The sequence below is a fragment of the Melanostigma gelatinosum genome, assembly GCF_949748355.1.
Source record: "Melanostigma gelatinosum genome assembly, chromosome: 7".
In the NCBI taxonomy this organism is placed as follows: domain Eukaryota; kingdom Metazoa; phylum Chordata; class Actinopteri; order Perciformes; family Zoarcidae; genus Melanostigma; species Melanostigma gelatinosum.
This window is the reverse complement of record NC_136640.1, coordinates 27,647,192-27,665,391: the sequence shown is the minus strand read 5'-3', so window position 1 is coordinate 27,665,391 and position 18,200 is coordinate 27,647,192. Positions and strand designations below refer to the sequence as shown.

Sequence of the window (18,200 nt, the reverse complement as noted above, 5' to 3'; positions counted from 1 at the left end):
CATCAATACTTTTGATTGGAGCACATATAGTAAAGTCTGTGTGTTTGTGTGTAGGACAAGTCCTTCAAGGCGCGTTAAAGAGGACTACGCAAGGGGCATCACTACCTTGTACCCATACCTGGCCGATCCTAGGAGCAAGTTAGGCTATGTAAGTACATTAAAACGTCTAACTTATTTACTTTTCACTTGCTTGGAATGTAAATATTTCAACTGCTGTTTTACAGATGGGTAGTGTTTTTATTTCAAATAAAGATCTGTAAACATTACTGCATGGCAACAAGGGCTGTCACTTTTTGAACATTTGTTTGAATGTAATTAACATTCAAACTCTAATGACTCATTTGAATAAAAAATGTACAGTCTATATCCACAGCTGACTGTTTAACGTAGTTTACTTTGTCACCCAACAGAGGGCGCTCTAACGTATTGCGTGTCATTTCATATTTGTTCGAGTGTTATTTTTGGAAAAGGTGACAGCCCTAATGGCCACCATCTCTGCCTTCCCCGTAAGTTGAACTCTGGCGGTGTTAAAGCTCAGTTTACTTTCGCACCGCAAGGGTTAGCCCATTAACAAGACACAACACTAACCGTGTAATACAATAACCTCTGTTTTTCAAAATAACTGTCATTAGAAAGAAAGGCCTCATCACAATACTAGGAAATATGATAGTTTTTGGGGAAAGATTAAACTATTTCAACTTGTTCAATCAAACTGAATAACCCTTTTTACTTTAGGAGCATTATTACAATGCAGAAGATGGGAGTGGGTATCTGGCATGGAGACTGAAATTTGTTCAGAAGGAAGCATCGGAGGGAAAAAAGAAGACCTGCAGTCAGTCACAAACACTAACTGGTATGTGTGAAGTCTAATTCATAATGCATGATGAGGGAATAATCATATAATGTATATATATATATATATATATATATATATATATATATATATATATATATATATATATATATATATATCCTATTTTTCTTCTGGAGACGTAAGTGCCTGCATGGCCATCCTTGCAGAGTTTTCCAAGCCTTATTTCTTATATCTTAGGACATAATATCATATACTAACCCAGTAATTGATAAAAGTGCCACCACTATTACAGGTGGTCCAAAAGCAGAAAGAGACTCATTCAGAGTGGAAAACGGGCTAACCACAGAAAGCCTGTGCTGCGAGGCCATTGCGCTTATGAAGCATACAGCTGATGAAGCAACTGTGAAGGAGAAGATGAAGCAGACCTTTACCTATCGCCAAGACATGGTTCATGACCCAGTGAAGTCCTCTGAACTATTCACAGCGTTTCCAAGATTCCTGGACATGGCAGGACTGGTATGTGAACGTTCTACTGCCACTGTCATGACAATATTATTTCTGTTCTACAATAGCCTGGGTAGGGTTGTAAGATCTGTCATGACCATGGTGCTACACCATAATGTTTACTGTTCTGTTTTGACCAATTCTATCTTGTCTGCAGATTGACCAAGACTTTGGTCTGATGTTTGGGGATGCTGCTACTACAAAGTTCCTGGAGAGATGGCCTACTATCTACAAACAGAAAGTCCTCGAACAAAGCCGTGGCCTCACACAGACAGCCGATCTTCAAGACCTGGTTCAAAATGCTGAATGCACAACAGACGTGGAAAATGGTATGCTAAAAGTTAAGGATCATAGTTATGGAAGAGAGAATAGTTTTTGAATGAAAAATGGATTGACTGTTCGCTTGTAGTAAATGCTTGTTTATGAATTTTTACTTCCAGGATGGGACAGTGACATGTCATCCATTTTGGTTCTTGTCCACCTTCTACCACCATCACCACATGGCCGCAAGAGACCAGGAAAACTCTCAGCCAGACAAGCCAGTGACCGTCTTGTGAAATTCATTAAGGTGAGGTTACAGTTCAATTAAACTGGAAAATCGTCACTGTTCTGTCCCCTTTTCTAAACCTTTCAATCCTCTTTTTAAGATTATGGTCAATTAAGACATTTCCTTAAACTGACTAATTTTATAGCTGACTAATTCATTATTTTTTCTGTCACAGACTGGGATGAGCATCCAGGGGCATCTGGACGGCATCGTGGAAAGCCTTCAACCATACCTGCTAGCTGTGGGGACCCAGAAGAGTCTGATTCACAAATACTTCATTGTGATTGACAAGCATGCAATACCTTGTAAGTCACCAGACACACTTGCCTGTTTTGATGAGCTTTTCAAAGCTCATTTTGTCTTTGGTACTTCGTACAACCAGGATCTGGTAAATGTGTACAACTTCTTGCAAACCACGATCTTTGAAATCGATGTTGATACCACTAAGGTGAATCCAAGGGTTGCAGAGTTGAGGGCTCGGATGCTGCATTGAGTTGATACGAAGATGTTTTGTTTTATTTGCAAAATCCCCCAGGCAAACACCAATTCCCTGACAAAACACTTGAAGTTGATCCACGGACTTTGTTCAGGAAAGACCCTTCGTCTTAAATGTGGTCAGGCTGGTTGTTCACTAGTTTATGGCACTTTTTCTGGGTTTCGAAAGCATCTAAATAAAGCACATGAACCTTGTTCTGATCCTGGTGAAGGCCCATCTACATCTGAAGATTTAGCAGCAAGTAATTTTGATGACTTGCCAGCAAGAAGTTCACCTTCTGACTCAGTCCTTCTCAAAAGGAGTCTTGTAGACAGCTGCGCTGCAACAGTAGCCGAACTTAAAGTGGCAGGCGTAAGTGAAACAACTGTTAACTCTTTGGTAATTTCGATGGAAGAGATTGTTGACGATATCCATAATCAAGCAAAAGAATCTGTGAAGAAGTGTCTATCTTTACAGGAGCCTATCAAAAGCGACATTGAGAGCAAAATTGATCAGTGTTTCGAAAAAATGGAAAATCCCTATGGTGTATTAAATTCTGAGAGTAAAAGAAGGCAGTATTTTACAGAGAAGTGGGGAAGGGTAGACTTAGTTGAATATGTTCTTGGTACAAGATTTGATACCCTACGCAATCGCACCACTGGAACTTATGATCAGGTTGTTGTCACTGATAAATTAGTTTACATCCCTATTTTGAAAACTTTACAATTTATTTATCAACATCCTAACATAAAAGAGATGATGCAGACTTCAAGTTCAGGAGAAAATCTTCATGACTTGTGCGATGGAGATCTTTTCAAGAGTCATGATCTATTTTCAAAACAGAAGCATGCCATTCTGATTCAGCTTTTTTATGATGATTTTGAAACTGCAAATCCTTTAGGCTCAAAACGGGGAATACATAAATTAGGTGCACTCTATTTCACCTTGCGGAATTTTTCTCCCAAGTACAACTCAAATCTGCTTAATATTCATTTGGTCGCTTTATTTCATGCCCAAGATGTTAAAACATATGGCTTTTCTAAAATACTTGATCCACTTATGCAGGATATTAAAATACTTGAGAAGGATGGAATTCGGGTCCCCTTGTATGATCAGCCAGTGTATGGAACTATTGTCCAAGTTACAGGTGACAACCTTGGTCTTCACAGTTTGTTTGGTTTTGTTGAATCATTCAGTGCCAGATATTGTTGCCGCTTCTGTCTTGCTGAGAAAGAAGACTTTCAGACTGAGTTTAATGAAGATTCACCCAAGATAGTTTTGCGAACTCGCGCACTTCATGCGGAACATTGCCAAATGATGGAGACAAATCCCACTCTTCCCTATGTGATGGGCGTTAAACGTTCTTGCATTCTAAATTCCTTGCAATATTTCAATACATGTGAAAACTTCTCTGTCGATATTATGCACGATATCTTGGAGGGAGTGGCACAATATGAAATGAAACTTCTATTACTGCACTTGAAAGATAAGTACACAACATTAAAAGAAATAGACTGTAGAATTAGGAGTTTTAACTATGGCTATATGGAGCAAAACAACAAACCTCCTACAGTTAAGTTAAGGGAGGACTCAAATGACTTGGGGTTGAATGCAATCCAATCCTGGTGTTTACTTCGCAATCTACCACTTATCTTTGGAGACTTGGTTTGTCCAAATGATCAACACTGGTATTTGCTACTGCTTTTGCTTCAAATTGTAAACATTGTATTTTCACCAAAGTTATCAAAGGGTATTACTATTTTTTTGAAACACTTAATCGTGGAACACCACAGGTTGTTCAAGCATTTGTTTCCAAACAAAAGGCTGCTACCAAAACATCATTTTATGGTGCATTACCCTATGTGTATTCTTAAAATTGGACCACTTTTGCATAGTTGGTGCATGCGCTATGAAGCAAAGCATCATTTCTTTAAGAAACAATTAAAAAGCTTCAAAAATATCACTAAAACTTTGGCCAAGAAACACCAAAATCAAATAGCATACAGGTGGCAGACATTTGATCCCAATGAAGTGATAATTGGTCCAGGTAATATGGTAGCTTTAAATGTGCTAGACTGGGGCTATGAGATAGCTGAGACTATTCAGGTACCAATTGACACCAAGGTTTTAAATATTAGATGGGCCAAACACCATGGAAATATGTATCGGACGGGTTTAGTCGTTTGTCTGAAGGTTCATTGTGAGATGCCAGTTTTTCACAAAATCCACCATGTAGTTCTGAAAGATGAGAGGTTATTGTTTGTTACATTTGCCCTGCAAACAGTGTGTCTTGATGAGCATTTTAATGCATATAAAGTTGTGTGCACAAAAGACGGACCTCATGTAGTTGATGTGAAAGAGATTTTCTGTTATAAAGCATTTGATGTACAAATGTCATACAGGTGTGATGATGCAAGTTTGTTTATTGTGCCATACTGTTTCCTATGATGTCATAGTGAAAAGGCCAAAGTGTTCCAAAGGTCCAAAATGTATTCTGTAAAATATGTATGGATACATTGCACATTTGTAATACAAAATAATAAATTGTGCTTTGGTAAATACTGATATCTGATTTATTTAACTTGTTGGGTTTAATGATAACCTTCCAGAGTAAGTTCTCTCAGGTTTTAATCATAATTTAGTTCTCTATGGAGTGTAATTTAGTTCTATATGGAGTGGAATATAGTTCTATATGGAGTGGAATATAGTTCTATATGGAGTGGAATGTAGTTCTATATGGAGTGGAATATAGTTCTATATGGAGTGGAATGTAGTTCTATATGGAGTGGAATGTAGTTCTATGTGGAGTGGAATGTAGTTCTATATGGAGTGGAATGTAGTTCTATGTGGAGTGGAATGTAGTTCTATGTGGAGTGGAATAGTTCTAAGTTGAGTAAAATGGCAGTAGAGTTGTTTTCATTTTATGCTACATAGAGTAAATTATCATCATCTAGAGTTAAATACAAACACTGAATAGAGTAAAAAATACTCTGAATCATTAACTCTGAGGCAAGAGTAGATTTTACTCTATATAGACTGGGACCAAATGTTGTATTTTATTGAGTAAAATTTTATTCAATTTGAGTAAAATTTACTCCGACAAATTTACTGTGCAGGAGCTCCTGGAGCAGGTATTTAAAGGCTCTCAGGACATGTGCTGCACACGCAAACACCCAACTAAGGGAGGGGGGACGTAACTAATGGCTAGGTAGTGCACCGCAGCATGGAAAGATAAGCAGTGCAGAGTAAGCAGTTGTCCTCTGCTCAGAGTCACGCTGCAAAGACAGAAGCACCATGTCATGTTCCAAAATAACGCATGAGGTCATGGATGAATCAGAGCCCATTGGAGAGGTGTGAGCAACGGAGAGCTTAGTGTCTGCAACACTGCAACCAGAAGTTGGCCCAACGGGTTGAGATAGAGCAGAGGACTAGGACAACAAAGGAGTAGCAACATACTGAATATCTCGTTTAGGCAATTAAAGAGATTGACTCTAGCCAATATGACCCTCTGAAATGTTAAAATAGAGTGCATGTAGCTTCAGCTGACCGGCATTTTTAACACAGAGAAGACTTAAAAATCCACAAGAGTTTAACCTTTGAGTAAGGTAATGCATCTGGTGTGGCATTAACAGAACAGGTGTGAATGTCTCCCAAAGTAATCGTCCATAAATCAGTTGATATGTTTATATCTGATTCATCTTCCTGTAATCTCATTATAGTCTTCAGCCTGACATTATATCAAACATGACATACAGTTTCTTCAAGTTTATCCAGTGTAGTAAACCTGATTAGCATTCAGAAAGAGACGTTTATATACCATTGGGAGCTTCTATTAATATATTTGGGGATATTTACAGCTCCATAATATTTTTAAAAGCTTCTCTTCCCTGGAAAGAAAGCACCAACCTTTGTCTCGTACTACATTTAGTAACGCTCAATGATTCATCAATGAATCAAGAAAATACTCGGAGAATTAATCAGCAATGAAGACAATCGTTCGATGCAGCTCTTCTGTTAATCCTTTTACATCCTAGATTATTTATACTAAATACATTTCACCCACATTCATACTGAGGGAAATGAAACAGACCATGTGCTATGTTGCTAAAGACTAACTTGTTATATATTTGTGCAGAGAGAGGTCCAGCTGTTGCAATAATCTGGGAAACACACAGTTTTCAAAGGATGTTTATGTAATTCGGATTTAGACATAAAATTACATCTTAATAAGATTTGTTACATTTTGGGTATTTTTTGTTAATCGGTGTACTGGGAAACTTCCTAACAAATTCAAAAACACGACTGCTTCTGTGATCAGTTTATGGTCCTGCCTCATCTCTGGTGATCCTTTGAATAATTGCTTGACATTACAGTGTAACAGGAGACCCTATGTAGCATCCAACACTGCCTAAGCATGAAGCAACCCATCACGCTTGTTGAAGTCAGGTGGCTCTAACCGTCCCGCTCCTTAGAGGTGGAAATGATCCTATAAATAGACTAAATGGCAGATGACAGGACTTTTAACAGATGCAGTGGACAGATGTGCAGCTAGATGAGGTGATTGTTTGCAGGTCTACATTCAGCGCCGGTTTCCAGCCTGTGAGGCTGAAGTTATCAATGGTCGCTCGGCCTGCTCTAATGTGGCTTTCATTGAGGAATTCAGCACCATCTGTTTCACACCAGAAGCAGTGGGTGCAACATGACGTCATCTCCTTCATTCTGTCACATATAAACAAACTGCATGGAGTGTACGGAGGGACTTCTATTTCCGAGCAATATGTTAATAATGACATGCATCCAGTGCTTCAGTGTGAATGAACCTAGTGCAGCTCTTATATAAGGGAGGCTTGTATATTTAGAAAGGCAAAAGGAAAAACACTGCACCCCATCCTCCCTCCTGCCTCAGTATGTCAGCAAGTCATTCACTGCTGCCTGACTCATCCATTTCATGAATGAACCAGGCGGCCTCCATACACCTACACAACTAACATCAGGATGGTGAAATGACACTGAAATCAGCGGTCACAGCATGACTGATCGGACCACCAGACTGGATCAAAATGTCTGTTTAGAGAAGCTGTGACAGCCCACATATGCTGCATTCTGCTGCAACTGACTGACCCATATTTTCAGAATGACGCTGCCTACTTACCTCCTTCCACCCTGCAAGAGAAGAGGCGAAGACCACACTACACACTGTTTATTTACCTTCCTATGTCTCCCTTTGAACACCACAGCAAAGGCTCCATGTCCAACCAGGTCTTTTCTGCTGTACTCAAAGTCTCCCACTGCCTCCATTGTGGGAGGCTGCTGGTCCAGCTTGATCCCGGGCGCTGGTGGATCTGCTAAATGTGTTGGGCTCTTCAGAAAATACTCCTGGAGCAAATGATGCTCTCAATCCTGGTGATGCTGCTTCTTGCACCGCGGATTTACTTCATGGCGGGCTGCTGTGATGCGCCTTATTGCATAAATAAGAGATGCCGTCAGGACATAACGCATTCAGATGCCCTCTACATAGGTCGCGAAGTTTGTAATATCACGCAGAACAGAAGCTGTGAGCATGGCAAACAGCAATCCGGAGCTAAACGGTATCAGCGCCAGTCAGTCTTTGACCCAGTTCGATAGCTGCAATCCAGCTTTGCATTCCTCTCCAAGGAGGCTCGCTAACACGCTGTGTGCCCGGTCACCGAACCTGTTCAGAGGGACAGTCTACATGATGCCAACCCCGCTGGACATGACCATGCGAAGGCTGAAAGCAGCTGCAGACACCGAGCTATCGGTTAGCCTGACAGTGACATAACACTGTGGCACCACCTCGCGTCATAGCTGCTGTAGCTGCTCTCTGCTAACATGCTAACAATAATACGGGAATAACGTCACGCTGTTTGGCGACACTGAATAATTGAATCTGCTTCTACAAGTCGTAGCAACCTATAAAGCTAGCCAACACCCGCGAGCCAGTCCACAGACGATGTTGGCGTTGAAAGGTCTTGAGGCTGCAGCACAGATGTCAACACTGGACTGTTTGTCTGACGGCGTTAGTCCTTGAGATCCGTCTTCTTCCACTAGACGTCTACTGGACACATCTCTCTCCTCCTGATGTTTCCCCAGTGGACATGGATGTAAATCCGTGTGACATAGAAAAACGCTTCGTTGTTTCCTTCGTCGTCAAGTCTTACAGGACAGCTAACGTTTATGTTAGCAGTGGAAGTAGAGGTCGCCTTTACAATATCATTCACTTCCACGTAAAGCTCCTGGATATTAACGTGCTCATATGAACGGTACAGGTTTTAATCACTGCTCTGTCACATGACGACAGAGGAGCTCTGTCGTCTCACGGTCATTCAACCAGTAATTCTTAACCATAGGGCCGCGGCCCATGATTGGGCCGCGAGCGCCACCTAGAGGGCCGCGAAAAACTTTCAGTTTTGCACCTGTGGGCCGCGAGGGCCGCGGGACTGCATAGGTTATCAATTGAAGACACCAGAGATATTACTGTTATCCATGAGACGCTCAGTTACAATATAGCTTCCCACCACCTGGTGGCGGTAATGCGTCAGTCAGTTGTTTAACAAGCTGCAATAAGCAGAAGAAGACACTCAGCTAGCCGCTAGCCTGTAGCGAAAGTTATGGATAAGTTATTAAAAAGAAAAAATGAAGACGACAGTGGTGCCATACCCCCCAAAAGTCTAAATGTGTGTGCAAGTACAACCCTGACTTTCTTAAGTACGGCTTTGTGAACGGAGGCAACGAGGCAGAGCCGAGTGCTCAGTGTGTGGAATGTGAGCTAATGCTATCAAACGAAGCACTGAAGCCTTCAAAAATAAAGTGACACGTAGCGACGAAACATCCAACGCTCGTGGGAACGTCTGTTGGGCTTCTAGTTGTGTATGCAGGTTTACATACACATGATAATAAATGTCTTTGTGATCATCACATTGTATCATCTCATTTATTTAACAAGGGTTTTGCCTGTTCAACACCGGCATCCTCGATCCCCTTCCGTTCCTACGGCTTGTTTGCGCAAAAATTCTTATCGTTTCTCCACAAAAGGAGCCCACACACACACTGTCCAAAGTCGCCATAACCGCTGCAAGTCGTATCTTGCAGCATTTCGACGGAAAAATACACATTACAGACCCGACAACGTGCTAGCGGATGTTACCATGGAGCTACTGACTTCAGAAAACGCTAGTACTTATAGTACAAACCGTATTCTACTCTTCCATAAGCCGTCAACCAACGTTTGCGTAACTGAGCTATTCTCATACTCGATCGTGCGCTCGGTCGCAGCCATTAAGCACAGCAAGTCCGCTACTCACACACCATGTCTTCGACCATATATACATAGCTTTTGCAATTTGCAAAGGCTAAAAATAAAAGGAAAATAATATAAAATCAAAATATAAAGGGAGAAACACCTTTAGTGTGTCAGAATATCATGTGGTTACCATGTGTCTATTTGGGTCTCCAAATGTCCTTTTAGAACTCCGCCTGGATCTCTTCATGGAAGAAACACTGTAGAATGGTCATACTTTGTCCAATCTTCTTCAAATTTGAGGCAGTTCACTGATAGTGTAGTTACAGCCCTATACTGTCCTTTACCTGTACAGATACAGCCACCGGCAGTTATTTATACTGAAAGATACTTTTTTATTTTATGCGGACAAAAATCTTAAATAGTATTGTATTGTATTATATTGGTGTCGGCGTCCTGTTGCCACTGAGTACGAGTGAACTGTACCAGTGGCTTTTAGTCAACAGGCTATCTTATATTTACCATATTAACAGACACAATCAAATCAGAGTCAACATTTTATGTCACGTTTTCTTACTGCAGTTGTTGAAGAAAATCATCATAAGAGCCATTTTGTTGTTTTGTTGTTGTACAACCTCCCACCACTTGGGGGCGTAGTGCCGGTGTGAATCAGGGCACAGGTAATAAAATCAGTGGGGTCATTGGATACAGGTGTTGCTGAACAGAAGGGAGCAAACAGTTTTTGACCTGTTAAACCCTAGCCCTATTTTTAGGCCTCTGCTCGAAAATTGCATCCCCATACTAAAGAGTATATCTCTGCAACCACAAAGGTATATTTGAATAATGTTTGTGTTATAATAAAGGGAACACTTATGAGATTTGTTCAGATGTGTATATATCTTTATATATGTTACTGGTTAAGAGTAAATGAAGATGGCACACAGCTCAAATTGAAAAGTTTCAGTTTCGCCGAAAGAAAAGCACTTTCAGGATGATTATCTCTGTTGAATGATGCAACTAAAAGTCTAAACTTCTCCCAAATCATAGCACAATATGTGACTGGTTACTGATCATAAGAACAATATCTCAAAGTTGTGTCATGAATGTTATTCTACTTTATACAAAACTAAGTTTGATGGGGATGCCATGTCAGCTTTTTGTAATTATTTGGACAGTACATTCAATCAGCCAGGAGGAAGTTAATGTTAAAATGTTAAAAACAATGGTTGCTTGCACCATTCCTTTTGACAGTATTTTCAGAGAGCATTGCAATATCTACAGTGTCTATCATCAGGACAAAGGCTAAAAGCTATTAAAGTAGCCTGGTCGAGATGGGGTCTAGAGACGGGTAGAAGGTTCAGACGTAGGCATTGTTGAAGTCAATTGGTTGAGGTCAATGGGAGTAAAGCCATCTCAATATATATCAGGGTTTACAGCTGATTCTGAGGTTCCTATGTGAGGATAAACTGGTACGGGTTGAGGACAGAGTCATCAAGTTCAAAAAGTTTCACTTTATAGAAAAAACTTTAACGATCATGTTATTGTATTTACAAATATAACTCACAAACTCACAAACCAATCAGACAGGGTACAACAAAATGACATTAAGGACTAAGACATTTCCTTGCGTACAAGAAAACTTACAAATGAAAATGAAAACACAACAATCACTACAAATAGTTGGAGAAGCAAACATGTCTAATGTTCACTTTCATCAGAAAGTCAGAGTTTCAGATCTAACGAGGGCTAATGTTTTCTTCCTGTTGGGCATTTCAAAGACGAGCAGCAACATGAAGAGGTGAGCTCCGTATAAAAGGGTTGGAGAGTGTCTAGCCCTGGGTGTGCTTCCTACATTCTGAAGACATGTCACTGTAAACAATGGTCATGTTGCTAAACGGCTCCACTGCAGTTCATGCACATTCATGACGTTAGTGTTCTGTTAGCAGTGTTTGATGATCCAGCTGCTCAGTTCTCCTCAACAGACACTCTGTTTTCTGACCAGCTTTAATGACCACTTGAGAACGTGGGTGTGAAAGAGAAGAAAAAATCCCCCCCAAACATCAGCGTACACTTTTCCTTAGCCTGACTCATTTATATCGAGTCTTGAGTTTGTCAATGGGAACAAATCTTTTACAGTGGTCAATTATAATCAATTAATACTTTTGACTTTGAATTATATAATACATATATAACATTTTATTTGCATTGAAACTGTGCATGAAAAAACTAAAGTAACATTTTAAAAATATTAGATTAATTCCACATTGAAAAATAACATTGAATTGAATTGGAAAAATACAGTTTAGGAAGCATTTCCTATTTTACATTTAAAGATGTGCATGCAGTATGTCAAGTAAAAATCATGTCTTCATACACACTTTAAAATTAAAGAGAGGTATGTCAAATACAAAGAACATGAAATGGACACTGAATACTTGATAAAAGGTTAATAAACAAAAGAAAGCTCAAGCTACAACATATGGTGTGGCTGTAATGTACGTGGCATCATGTGATCTACAGTATATCTGATCAGTTCCACACAACAATAAGGACTTCACTTGTACGGTGCTTGTATGGTGCATCAAATTCAAAACGGAGAATCATTGGGGCGGGGGGTCCCTGAGAGGAGAAGACATCAACTAAAGTTTGCAAAAAGAAGAATCCATCATCAACCTGCTGACAACTCACAACAACAACTAGACAAAAGCTGCCTGAAACAACTCTCATTACGCTACAGTTCAATAAACAACAATCCAAGTTCCCAGTCATAGTATTCTGGACTAATGTCTGAGAGTATTTGGCTATATTGTGGATCTGGATTGTTTATGTGGCTGGGTGAAAGGTCATGGACTAAAAACAAAAGCCCACCATCTGTTCATGCTTCCTGTGACTCGTGTTGACTGGCTTCTGTCCGAGTATGACATTGTGTCTTTTGCCTTCCAATTTAAACCATTACATCAATTTAAAACGGTTATTTTAATTGACCCTACTACACAGGTGGAGTGTCTGTTTTCGTTGTGTACGTTTTCAAGGTTCATTATGCAAATGAAATTTCCCAAAAAGCCAATAAAGGTAAATCATTTATAGATTTGTTTAATATGAATTCATTCCACTTTGACACTGAGTTCTCTGTTAAAGTTCAACATTCAAACAAGCTGCTCAAATGGGACTTTAAAGTCATCAGTAAATATTCTGACTGAGAAAAGAGACGCAGCACACGGTCATGAGTGACGTTTTCCCCTTCTGATGATGGGGACATTTAGGGATCTGTCCCTTAAAACTGGAGTGCAGGACTTTCACATATGAACGTCTGGTTTGTTCCAATCAAGCGTCTTCCAAACGAGTGAACGCACTGCTGATTAACAGTCAGGGCAGCTCTCTGTATTTCTCACTTCATCAGAACTAATGCTGATGTGGCGAGCTCACATCTCTCCTGCAAGCATACGTCTAAGCTGTTTGTGTAATTACTGTCAGTGCCAAGGGGGAAGACAAACGTTCTGCACTCTTTAAGGAAACACCTGAACATGATGACCCTTTAACCCATCTACGTTTTGGTTCCAGCCCATTTATTAAAGCTGCAGTCATTTCTTTTTTCAGCCACCTGGTAGCAGCACAACTGTGAGACGAAACTTTGTAGCTGCTAGCTGCTCCTCTGTTTACCTGCTGGGCTCTCACTCTGTGTGTGTGTGCTGCTTGGTGCTGGGCAGTAGAGCACAGAGGCTTTATCAGAGCGGCTTTAAAAGTGATGTCATGTATGACTTGTAATATGTGTGGAAAACATGCATTCAACAAATTCCTTTTTTAACATCAGTCAGTCATCCAAACTTTGTTCATCACTTAATAAGCAAATAGCACATTGAAGCAGTTTAATCAAAGGGGATAGATACGTGATATATAACACACAAAATTGAGAAAACAATCCAGAAAAGTTAATTTGTGGAGATTTTCTGAAGTGATAAAAAAACATGTTATGCACAGAGGGAGAAAGAAAAGAGTTGATGATCTAACCTCTCCTGACACCTTCTGTTCACACAGGCAACATCTCACTACTTATTGAACCCATGCTAGTTTCACATCTACACATACAAATGGAGGCGCAGTAGAAAAGGGTCATTTTTGTGTTTGCATTTTGTCCAACTTCAGTCTTCACTTCCATGTGGAAGCCATGATGCCATTGTTTAACTGTTCATTAACTGTGGGATCCAGGATCTCCCTTCACTCAAGGAGATGACATCAACAAAGACATGATTTGCTACAAGGATGAGCTGCGGTATGACAAAGTAGGTGATATTTGCCATTTCCATAACATCTTGCAAACATCTCCCAGGTTTAAAGCAAGAGTTCTGGGAACCTGGCAGAATATTATCAGAGTTTTAGTGAAGCAGTGAATGGAGCTCTATGGGCATGCTCACTTCAAGCATGTCCAGAGCAGTGGATTCAGACTTCAAGTGTGGTTCAATGGGGGAGGTGCGATCAATGCCATTCCCCAAAAATAAACATTACAGTGAGGCCCAACAACGCAGGTCTGAGCCAGAGTCCCGCCCACACTGGAAGGGAAAACATTTCACCACTCTCCATTGACTTTGTATTGTGTGAAGGCTCCTCCTCGTCACCATCGCTAGAAAACAGATAAATGGCTAAAAGCTGGCGTACGGTTCAATGCTCTACCAACACATCAAATACAGAACTAAGTTTTTAGAAGCTGTCAAACCGAAAGAGGCATCAGCAGGAAGAATGAGAAGAACTGTGGGATCAGTTTGAACTACCGGTATATTTCTGCATATTAAGCTAAAGCCCGATGACAGTATACAACTTGTCTTACAGCAGAATATGGATCAATTACAAAGCTATGCTGTATTATGTTGGCAAGTGCCTTAGCCAACGACATTAGCTTGCTAACGTGTCCCGTTACCGTTGGAGTTTTAGACTGCACCCCTGGAAGACATAGGGTGCTAAATGAACCCTTTCAGATGCTGAACTCTGTAGCTGGCTCCAGCCACTCCAGCCCTGGGTTGCTAATTGTTTTCCCTCCTGTAGGCGAGGTATTCAGAGTGCGTCTGTCTCTCTGCTCTGGATGTGGCAGGACTGATAACATAATCCAAACTAACAGGACATGACCTCAAACTAGGGCTGGGCGATAAATCGATTTAATCGATTAATTCGAATGTGTGCTTTAAGGCGATGTGTTTTATTGAAAATCGAGAAAATCGCCCCCACCCCTCCCCCACGTGGGGTTCCCGTACTAGAGTGCGCGCGCATTGTTTACAAACGAGAACAATGGCGGCCAGCAGTGAACCTCTCGTTTTTAAGAGAGGGAAGAATGTGTCTTCGGTGGTCTGGAAATGGTTCGGGTTCGTGTCATCTGACACAGAACAAACAGAACCACGATGTAAGGTCTGTCTAAAAGCTGTTGCCACAAAATCAAGCAGCACAACAAATTTAATGCAGCACCTCAAACAGAGGCATGCCGCCGAGTGGGAGAAATGTTGCGCCCTGAGGCAGCAGGACGGGAGCACAAGCGCCGCCGCCGCCGCCGCGACCACCTCACAACAACAACCCAGCATTTTGGAGACATTCACCAGCTGTACTCCGCATGAGAAGAAGAGTGCCCGGTGGAAAGCCATCACGGATGCAGTCGCGATGTATATCGCAAAAGATATGGTGCCCATATACACCGTGGAAAAGCCGGGGTTTATTCACCTTCTCAAAGCTTTGGACCCCAGGTACGTGCTACCAAGCCGTAAACACTTTTCTGACGTTGCCTTGCCTCGGCTGTACAATAGTACACGCCAAAGGATCTCTGCGGAGCTGGAGGGGATGTCGTTCTACTCCGCAACAACTGACCTGTGGTCCAGCAGAGTGATGCAGCCTTATCTAAGTTTAACGGTGCATTACATCAATGACAACTGGACTCTGCGATTTAGGAAAAACATGCACTACTGTTTAATGTTTACTGTTTAATACTGTTGGTTATGTTGTGAATGCACTTGATTTTGTTTACATGCACTTATTTACTGTGCAAAATATGTTATGTTGATGTTAGATCAGATGTTGCACTTTTGAAAATGTGAACGTTAAAGGGTCACATACATTTTATTTCATGTTGTGTTTGTATCAGTGTATTCAGTTAAAGCTTACTGTAAAAAGTTACATTTGCACAGACAGTTGTTTACAATGGAAGGCTACTATTTAATGCCATTTAATGTTATGTTTAATTTAATTTTATATTTAAATGATTCAGGGAAACAAAAGAGTGACCAAATACTTTTTCTATACTACAGGCACCTTTCTACAATGTTCAGGTTTTGTTTGCACTTTATTTTTATCAACCTACGAGGAAAAATCATCACAAAATAAAATAAAAAATTGTTTTCAACAGCTTCTGTCATCTGCAAAAATTTTTGGGGGAAAAAATCGATTTAAAATCGTGAATCGGATTTTTTGTAAAAAAATCGGAGATTTTTTTTTTAGGCCATATCGCCCAGCCCTACCTCAAACATGCAAGGGTTTATGGGTAGGAGGAGGTAGATATTGACATCTGGAATTGGAGTGCCCAATTCACTTTGAACCTTGCCACTGTTAACAGTAGTGTGTCCGTTTTTCTAGGAGACCACTGGTTCGCTCCCATTACAAATTGCAGCCACCGCGATATTAAGAAACGGAGGAAGGTATAATGCTCAGACTCATGCTCATCAAAGTCATGTTATTGCTGCGTGGGAAAACAACTGAAGGATTTATTTAATCGGAGTCTGAAGGTGACAACAATATGCTGTTATGTCGCATCACATCTGTAGCATTACGTTAGATAAATGATGTTATCATTCAGGTGACACCCATGTCCCGTCATCCTGGATTGATATTCGGACCACTGTGCTGTTAAAGGGTGCTACAACAGATTGAATGACATCGTTTCCACCTTGCCACGAAAAGAAAACTGGTGAACTGCTCCAAACATGCTTTCTACTGACAGTCCTTTAGATCAGCTGGTTACATTGGCCAAGTGTCGACATTTGGGCAGCCACAATATTAATGACCACAATATTCAGACATAAGTATTTCAGTTACTTTCAAAAACAGCAGAATATTACAATCTGATAAGAAAAGATGGTAAAAAAAGCTCTACATGGTTTATTGTATCGAAAGAATCTGAAATGGCAAGCCTGAGGGGCACCAATCAGAATACAGTCTGGAAAAGTAACAAAGGTTCATATGGCAAGATCATCACTACTCTAGTGTTCCTCTCTCTTAAGGGAAGTAGTTAACAAATACTGGAAAGGACTTATGCAGTTCCCTTTACATTTACAATTATATATTAAGAAAGTGTTAGAATACAGAGAGAATGCATTTATTGACTGTTAGGCCACTGCTGGGAACAGTCCCGTTCCTCTCCCTGGGGAGGAGGGGTCTCATTGCTGAGCCTTACATTGGCTGGTTTGGATTAGGGTGGGCTGAGCAGGTGGAGACAGGAAGAGCTGCAAGGCCACCACCCGTGAGTCATGCTGCCTTCGCCATGGCAACCCTGATGTGGTGCAGCATCAGAGGATCTGAAAGGCAGGACAGAGTGTGTATGCTTCGGGATTTGCATCCCAAAATAAAACTATGAAGACGTTGTCTGCGCCTTCTTAAGGCTCTTGAAAATGCTGGACTACAGAACTACAGAAGGCACAGTGATCACGTAGGACATCTGTTTTGAGCTCAGTTGAGAGGAGGAAAGCAGAAACAGAAGAAGACGGTGGTCAGTATATACACATTAGATTCAGACAGATTGATTGATATGAAAATTGTATTATTTTAATTGAGGTGTGTGTAACCTTCAGACAAGATGGCCGCAGCCCTTTGTTCCCCAACTTAACAACCGTTCACCTCATTCCAATCTGTCCACATCTTAGATTCTCTTACAAGATGCCACACACCAGACTAAATGCAGCCAGCCATGATGACTCTTACTGGATTACCAATGCCATCAAAGTGGCAACAATAAGACAACAATATTCATTTATCTCTTGATAAAATGTAGCTAGATCCATTTGTGCATGCACTAAGGATGAGAAGATCTTTTCTGTCTCTTATGGAATGGCAGCATGGCCGTACTTGGCCAGCTTTTCTCGGGTCCTGTTGCATAGTACCACTATGGACAACGATCGTTTGTTTTGAGGATCTTGTATAATAGATAAATTATTGCCTCAGCATTTCTTTACTGCAGAGATTATATCTATTATCTTTGTTGTTTTCAAGGCTCGTTCTTCCTCCATGACAGTCATCCACATGGCTAGTTAGAAGATTAAACACTTGCTGCACACACATCAAGTGGATGTAGGATTTATTCAAGTCACATTTGAAAGGTAACGAATCCGATGTGACACATTCCTCTAATGCTGCATTTCCCCCGCATGATACGGCTCTACTCAACCTGGTACCACCTCGGTGGAGGTTCCAAGAGAGCGAAGCAGATACAAGAAGGTGGAGCTAAAACACTGCAGGCCACTGACTGGTCAGCGAGAATCATCACAAGCACGATACCGGACATCCAGCACAAACCCACCGATTTCAAATAGCTACCACTGCATTTACTCAACCGAAATGTGATAAACTGGCAGCCTGT

At 40.9% G+C, this 18,200-nt stretch overlaps 3 protein-coding genes across 6 annotated transcripts in view; 1 reads left to right on the top strand and 2 right to left on the bottom strand.

Moving 5' to 3' along the window:
* The window catches only part of LOC306779919 (uncharacterized protein), an 8,354-nt gene extending 2,979 nt beyond the window's left edge, over nt 1–5,375 (top strand). The window contains exons 6-11 of the mRNA XM_079272020.1: nt 55–148; nt 736–853; nt 1,107–1,330; nt 1,476–1,647; nt 1,759–1,886; nt 2,041–5,375. Coding sequence (XP_079128146.1) covers nt 55–148; nt 736–853; nt 1,107–1,330; nt 1,476–1,647; nt 1,759–1,886; nt 2,041–2,358 — 1,054 coding nt within the window. The 3' untranslated portion in view covers nt 2,359–5,375. The remainder of the gene's footprint in view (nt 1–54; nt 149–735; nt 854–1,106; nt 1,331–1,475; nt 1,648–1,758; nt 1,887–2,040) is intronic.
* The window catches only part of ulk2 (unc-51 like autophagy activating kinase 2), a 57,929-nt gene extending 49,874 nt beyond the window's left edge, over nt 1–8,055 (bottom strand). For both annotated transcript variants that reach the window (XM_079272014.1, XM_079272015.1), the window contains exon 1: nt 7,549–8,055. In XM_079272014.1, coding sequence (XP_079128140.1) covers nt 7,549–7,638 — 90 coding nt within the window. In that variant the 5' untranslated portion in view covers nt 7,639–8,055. The remainder of the gene's footprint in view (nt 1–7,548) is intronic.
* Nucleotides 8,056–11,100: 3,045 nt separating this feature from the next.
* cuedc1b (CUE domain containing 1b) overlaps nt 11,101–18,200 on the bottom strand; it is a 28,790-nt gene continuing 21,690 nt past the window's right edge. For 2 of the 3 annotated variants that reach the window (XM_079272022.1, XM_079272024.1), the window contains exons 11-12: nt 16,090–17,142; nt 11,101–14,716 (exon numbers count right to left, since the gene is read on the bottom strand). In XM_079272022.1, coding sequence (XP_079128148.1) covers nt 17,142 — 1 coding nt within the window. In that variant the 3' untranslated portion in view covers nt 11,101–14,716; nt 16,090–17,141. Of the gene's footprint in view, nt 17,143–18,200 lie in introns of all 3 variants that reach the window. The other variant, XM_079272023.1, reaches the window with a different exon arrangement.